The sequence below is a fragment of the Fonsecaea multimorphosa genome (assembly GCF_000836435.1).
Source record: "Fonsecaea multimorphosa CBS 102226 unplaced genomic scaffold supercont1.11, whole genome shotgun sequence".
Lineage (NCBI taxonomy): Eukaryota > Fungi > Ascomycota > Eurotiomycetes > Chaetothyriales > Herpotrichiellaceae > Fonsecaea > Fonsecaea multimorphosa.
The window spans coordinates 42,861-49,781 of record NW_015971645.1 but is presented as its reverse complement, the minus strand read 5'-3'; the positions used below and the strand labels follow the sequence as shown (position 1 = coordinate 49,781).

Sequence of the window (6,921 nt, the reverse complement as noted above, 5' to 3'; positions counted from 1 at the left end):
GGTTGGGATGCAAGAGTGATGCTCGAGGTTGACAAGGCTGCTGGTTTGCTGGGCAAACCCCAAGCCTCAGAAGACAGCGACAATCAGTAGACAGCCGAAAAGAAGGAACGGGGAGGAGAAAGGGCCTTCTCTCAAATATGGGGAGATGGAGGACATTTTCTCTCCTTACAAACGTCCATAAACATTTCTCTACCACGAAACGGTTTTGGTGCGACGCACGATGGGACAAGCGAGGTCGACTCGAGCTTGAGACCGGTTGAGAACTCTGCCCATGCCATGGTCTGTGGCGAAAACTTCGACAGTCTGGAGAGATGCAGTTAGGCACCTGGTATACTGGGTCAACACCACTAGTGTGGGTATTGGGCGTTGGCACCGGTAGCAGAAGACTCAGGGGTCCGACAGCGGTTTGGTGCTAAGTGATCCTTGGTTGAAGGCAAAAGAAAGCCAAAGCTGGCCTTAGGCTCTGCTGGAAGACGGATGACTCCGGGTTGTCACGATCGCCTTGGATCTGCCGGGTGCGGCGTCGAGGGAAAGTGAATGAATCCATCTTTCTTTCAGTTCTCTTCTCCTTTGCGTCTCTGCTTTCCGACTCTCTGCTTCTCTGGCCCCCCACAACAAGAGAGAAACAATGGGGATATGCTGCACTCCATTCAATCTTAAGCTTGGGATCTGAGGAGCTGTAAGAATCAAGTGCCTCTCTCATAGCGCTGTGCCGCCCATAAGGTTGGAAAGAGTACCTCGGACGCCGGCCAAGAATCTTCAGCACTATCGAGGCCTCTCAAACTGCGACCTGCTCATGGTACCTCAGGCTAACCCTTAATCTTCCAAGATCGACACTGGCCCGCTTTCCAGCATGGCCGTTACTGAAGCTAGCCAGAATATCGATAGAACGCCGGTGCATGAATGAATACAAAACCCACTTGGTGCAAGACAGAATGTTGCATTAGACGTGTCGGCCCAAAGCTTAAATGTCTCCAGTGCGCCGAGCCGAAGTCCGGGGGATCGGGGGATCGGGTCAACAAGGGTAGCCTCGTTACAAGTCGCCGTGGCCAGGCGTGCCAGGTCGACAAATTTTCATGTGCGCCTCTGCGAAGTGCATGACAAGTACCTACCTACTAGTGAGTACGAGTAGGTAGGTAGGAAGACAAGTCCGTACTCGCGCGAGGGCCAGCCTTCCGGTACAAGTAGAAGAGCAACTCTGGGACGAGCGACGCTTGCTGGCTTGGGCACTTGCTACCTAGGTAGGTAAGGAGAGGTGGCCCGAACTCCGGCTTGATCCAGAGTCTTCTCGCTTCCGTGTGTATGGTGTCGATGAGCGAAGATAGGGTCGAAGACTCGAAGGCGCCATTAGTTGTGAAACGACTGTGCAGAGAGTTGGGTCAATTGGTGATTGCCGGCTCGGTTGAAGTCGAGAATCTCGGCCGCAGGTGCCAAGCGATCAGGTGACTACGCTAGTGCCAATGAGGCTAGTGTATTTTAGCTGCCTGAGGTCGGGATTCAGGGGTTACTACTTACTACGAGGTACTAGGTACTAGCTGGGTGACTAGGTATATCAAAGGCTGATCCCTCGGCATTCCATGGCACAATCTAACATTTGGGGTCTAGGGATGCAACACAGCAGTAGGCGAGATGCCTAGTCCTCTGCTTAGCTTTTCAACTCTTTCCTACCATCAGGTATGGCACTTCCACGTTTCCAGCTTCAAGAAGTGAGGACCATGTACCTCGTATAACCACCCTCGCGTATTTCCTCCTCGCCTTTCATGTCCCGCCAGCCTCTCCAGCCTTTGCGGCACTGCCTTGCGGCAAGAATCATAAAAGAAGAGACTCAAGACGTCGGCGACTCGGCGTGCATTCCGAACTCTCCATCTCATGCGCAATTTCCATGGGAGCCGATCCTCACTAGTTCTGGCCCTGGTTCGCTAGACTGCATTGAGCCGTTAAACCGCAAGTCTAGGTTGGCAGTATTACATGAGTCAGGTTTAGTTCCAGGGACAGCAACCATCTTCCATGTTCAACACGGGATGAACTGACTCTGCTCATTCCCGAATCTCCGCAAGAAAAGCTAGGCAACGCCAGTGTCTCCGAACGTGGCAGACACCAGACTCCAAACTCGGGAGGTTTTGGATCTTATATCGAACCATTGAATTCCAACACCCACTTGTTTCTCTCAAGTCCACCTTGTCTGGTTTTCGACACATGGCATGAGAATATCCAGCGACTGTCAAAGCGCTATTTTGCCACGCGACAGGTCCACATCGCTAGTATCCAGTCCTTCTACTCGGTACAACGTCTTCTGTGGAGAGCCTTGTTGCAGACGAGATACACCTAAGGAGGAGTTATTGCGTGGTCGACGAAATTTGATCTGACATTTCGGAGGTGTGGGCACCACCAAAAGACTGACCCTGGCCAACGTAAGTAGCCGGCCTGTTCTCTTCAATCCCAGTTCTCTGGCTTCATCTTCTGCATCTGAATTCATCGGCTTTTGTGGATTGTCAAGCTGGCAGAGCTTAGGCCCACGCTCAAGTCTGCTTTTACTTCTTGGCAGGTGTAAAGCGAGCATTAATCACTGCATCCACAAGGTCACAGAAGTCTTCTAGAACCCATTTTCCCCTCGTTTCTCTCCTATTTTTCTTCCCCCATCATGCGCTTCTCTCTGCACGTGGCCGCCATCAGCCTGGGGTCTGCAGCATTCGCCGCCGCTCAGAACAACACCTTTGAGCCACCCGATTTCAATGTTACCGAAGCCCTCATTAACCAGGGCGTCAACGTATCGGCGTTGCCAGAGCTGGATTCCTTGACCAAGAGATCCTCTTTATCTGCGTGCTCGATTGCGGTGAGTCTCCATCTAACTCAACACATCGTCGACGTTTCAAGATTCGGCAGAGTATCTCACTGGCTTACATTCTGACTCCTTTCACCAGTGTGATACTCTCAGTATTCTCTTCGGATCATCGAACGTGATTGAGCAAGGCAATCAAGCATACAACTCCTTCACCAATGCCTACTGGTCCGTTCAGCAAGAAAGTGTCGATCCTTACTGCATCTACAAGCCGACCAGTGCGGCCCAAGTGTCGATAGCAATCTTGCTCTCCCGACTCACTCAATGTCCCTTTGCAGTCAAGTCTGGCGGGCATGCCGCCTTCGCCGGCGCGTCCAACATCCAGGGAGGTATCACCATCTCACTCGAGAAGATCAACGAGATCCAACTTTCCTCGAACCAGCAGACCGCCGATGTTGGCCCTGGTAACACATGGTACACCGTGTACACCACCCTTCAGCCTGCCGGTGTAACGCCGATTGGCGGCCGTGTCTCAGCCATTGGAGTGGGTGGTCTGACAACTGGCGGTGGTATTTCTTTCTTCTCCAACATCTACGGCTGGGCCTGTGACAATGTCGTCAGCTACGAAGTTGTCACCGCGTCCGGTATCATCATTACTGCCAGCGCCACCCAGAACCCGGATCTGTACTTCGCCCTACGTGGCGGTGGCAACAACTTTGGCATCGTGACCAAATTCACATTGAACGTCATTCCTCTTCCTGGCGGTTTGATGTGGGGTGGCGGCCGCGTGTCCACCGAAGACCAATTCGACGCTCTCGTCGACGCCTTCTACAATGTTGGTATCAACTCACCCTCGGATCCCAATGCCGCACAGATCCTTTCGTTCGCATATGCACAATCTGCCAATCTCAGCGTCGCCGCTGCCGACCTTCAATACGCAAAACCCGTTGCCAATGCACCCATATTCAGCGAATACTTGGCCATCCCAGCCATTTCCGACACGACCAAGGTACGCACACAAGCGGATCTGACTCAGGAATTCAACGCGAGCAACCCCAACGGACTGCGCGAGACTTACTGGGCAGCCACATACAAGCTCAATAAGAACCACACCGCCGCGGTCCGAGATATCTTCTTCGAGGAACTTGAATCGATCAAGGATGCCGCCGGCCTGGTGCCCGCCGCGACTCTGCAGGTCATCAGCGAAGGACAACTGGCCGGCATGACCAAGAACGGCGGAAACCCGCTGGGTCTCTCTGCCTCTGCGGGACCGTTCCTGCTGCTCAACATGAACATGATGTGGAGCAACATCGCCGACGACACGAGGATCCTGCAGTGCAACCAGCGCATCATTGACCGGACTGTGGCCTTGGCCCAGTCGATGGGGCTATATGAGGACTACATCTACATGAACTACGCCAGTCAGTTCCAGGACGTCATTGCCAGCTACGGCTCGACCAACAAGGCCAAGCTGGAGAGCATTGCCGCCAAGTACGACCCCACCGGCGTGTTCCAAACGCTCCAGCCAGGATACTTTAAGCTGAATGGACCGCCCAGCCCCAGTGGCCCGTAGAGTCGGCACTCGTGATGGGAGAGCGGAATCGTGGTTTGTAAAGCGGAACAACAGCATATCGGGAGATTTTCTGCAAGGCATTTTTACTCTTGTTTCGGGACCTTACGTATTAACAGTCATTAGATTTCATGTTCAGCGGCCGTCAATTTCTTCACATGTTGCAGCCCCTGCCACAGATTTTCGCACACTGTATTAAGGTTTTAATCAAAAGTTTCACTATGTATGATATAATATACTTTACGAGGGCAGGGGCTCATTGAATGTTGAAATTCTAATGATAATTCTACAAACAAATTTCTCGCGTTTCAAACTTGAGTCTTAACCCACGATCCATTTTCAGTGGAAACGGTCGTCGGACAGGGTTTGCGCTGTTCTTCAGAAGGGTCTCGAGGGCACTGGAATTCCCCCCTCAAACAGTTTCAGTTTCAGGGTCTCCTTGCATTCTTTCAACCCACACATCTAATGCAAAACACTAGCACTCTGGGAAGCATGAGTAATGGAGCTACATAATATAGACGAGCCGGGGATCCCATGGTGCCCATGCATCCTCCCTCGAGGTGATCCTCGCCAGCGTGAAGACCCTCGAAACCTGCTCCTTGCGCAATCCTATCAAGATCTGACACACGCTTGCATAGATAGCCGTTTTGGCTGAAAGCTTGTCAGGATAGTCGTGTGCTGACTTGCCTTGCTCCTGCGGCTGACACGTGCAGAGCTGGGCAAGACAGAGTATGCAAGGCTTTGAGGCAGACGGCAGGCTACATACAGTAGGTGTGCAGCATGTTCCCAATCGTCAAGAGGCAAGTTGGTCGATCGATGCGGGTTGGAGCCTTGGAGGCACGAGGCTGAGGCTTACCTAAAACGAGTTAGAGTCAAGCTAAACCACATCTGGAACCCTCAGCAGGCAAATGACGGCATCGTCCTCATCCTTGGCAACTTGAAGTGCACAAGACAACCTTGGAACTTGCACCATCCAACCTCTTTTCACAGAGTCCACGGCACTGGGTTTGTTTCCAGGGCTGACCCCTCCCCAAGCATCAAACCTTCCCCTCGGTGAAGCCGGCTCACTGGAATCTTTCCAGGCTGCCTACCTCAGCTGCTGTCCTCACATCACCACCAGCTCGTTGGGCCCAAGCAATTGAAAACTGAATTGGTCGGTCGGCGATCAAGCAGATGGAAAATGGCCAATCAAACCAACTCCGACAATGACGACTGCCTCAACATCTACATCTTGACATACAACTGCGCGCGAACCCTCATCAACCCGGCTACTTTTGCACCGTACCTCTTCCATGCTCTCCCGCCAAACAGTGACGCCCCAGAACTTCTCGTCCTCTGCCTGCAGGAACTCGCGCCCATCAGCTATTCGTTTCTTGGGGGGTCGTTCCTGACGCCCTATTTCAAGGCGTTCCGCGAGGCCGTCAGACTCGCCTCCAAGGACCGTGGTGGATATGTGAACGTGGTGAGCAGGAACCTGGGGATGACTGCCATCATGGTCTTCCTGAGGGATGACGTCGCCGACAATCTCACGTGGATAAGAACAGCCGGTGTGGGTGTTGGTGTTAGCGAAATGGGTAACAAAGGCGCAGTGGGCGTCCAGCTGGGATATAGAGCAACTCGAAGGCATCCACCATCAGCTGATGGCGAAGTCGGTGACGAAAGTGGAGAACTTGAGTTCACCTTTGTTTCGGCCCATCTGGCGCCCATGGAAGACGGTCTGGAGAGGCGAAACGAGGATTACCGAAATATTATGCAGAAATTAGTCTTCCGCACAGATCAGAGGCTCAAGGCTCCGTTGCCTCGGGGCGAAGAAGGGGAAGATGCGCCTCTGCTACAAGGAGAACTCGCTTCGCAAGAGCACGAGACCCTCGGCGAGGAGGAAACAGGCATGTACTCAGCGTCGTCATATCTCTTCTTCGCCGGTGATCTCAACTATCGCACATCACTGCTGCAACCGTCTCCACAGGATGTCGAGGAAAAATTCCCGCAGCCCAGTACGAACAGCAACGATCCCATGCCTTTTCGCGATTTGCTTGCTGAAGATCAACTTACTCAGCAGGTCAAGGCTGGGAAGACTCTACACGGGTTGACAGAAGCACCAATCACGTTCCCACCCACCTACAAGTACCACACTGACGGAAGCAAGGCTGTCCTCATGGTCAATGGAGAAGACCGACAACACTGGAGCTGGGCACGTCATCGCTGGCCCAGCTGGTGCGACCGAATCTTCTTCTCGAACCCCCAGGGAGGTGACGTCAAGGTTACTCCGCAGAGATACACGTCTCTGCCGCTCTTTGCAACCTCGGATCACCGCCCAGTAGCACTGGCAGCCTCCGTACCTCTGAAAGCGGTGTCGAATGCAGGGCAGGTGGAGGGTGAGAGGGGCCCGACAGCACCGTTCGGCATCGACCCGGACTGGACGAGCAAGAGGATCCAAGCACGCAGGAAGGAGTTGGCCGTGGGGATCATGGCTTATCTGGCACTGACATGGGAAGGTAACGGGTTGCTGGTTACAACGACGATTGGTGTTGTGGGTGCATGGCTGATTATCAGATCTCTGCTCATGGGTTGA

General features: G+C 53.2%; 2 protein-coding genes across 2 annotated transcripts; both read left to right on the top strand.

The window, feature by feature from the left end:
- Window positions 1–2,641: 2,641 nt before the first annotated feature.
- On the top strand, window positions 2,642–4,352 carry Z520_06014 (uncharacterized protein; the record flags this gene model as incomplete). The annotated part of the gene is made up of 2 exons (XM_016776517.1): window positions 2,642–2,833; window positions 2,922–4,352. 2 exons carry the CDS (start codon window positions 2,642–2,644, stop codon window positions 4,350–4,352), a joined length of 1,623 nt encoding a protein of 540 aa, XP_016632059.1.
- A 1,177-nt stretch (window positions 4,353–5,529) lies between these two features.
- Z520_06013 (uncharacterized protein) lies at window positions 5,530–6,921 on the top strand (the record flags this gene model as incomplete). Its single annotated transcript, XM_016776516.1, has 1 exon — window positions 5,530–6,921. The coding sequence occupies one exon, from the start codon at window positions 5,530–5,532 to the stop codon at window positions 6,919–6,921; it is 1,392 nt and encodes a 463-aa protein (XP_016632058.1).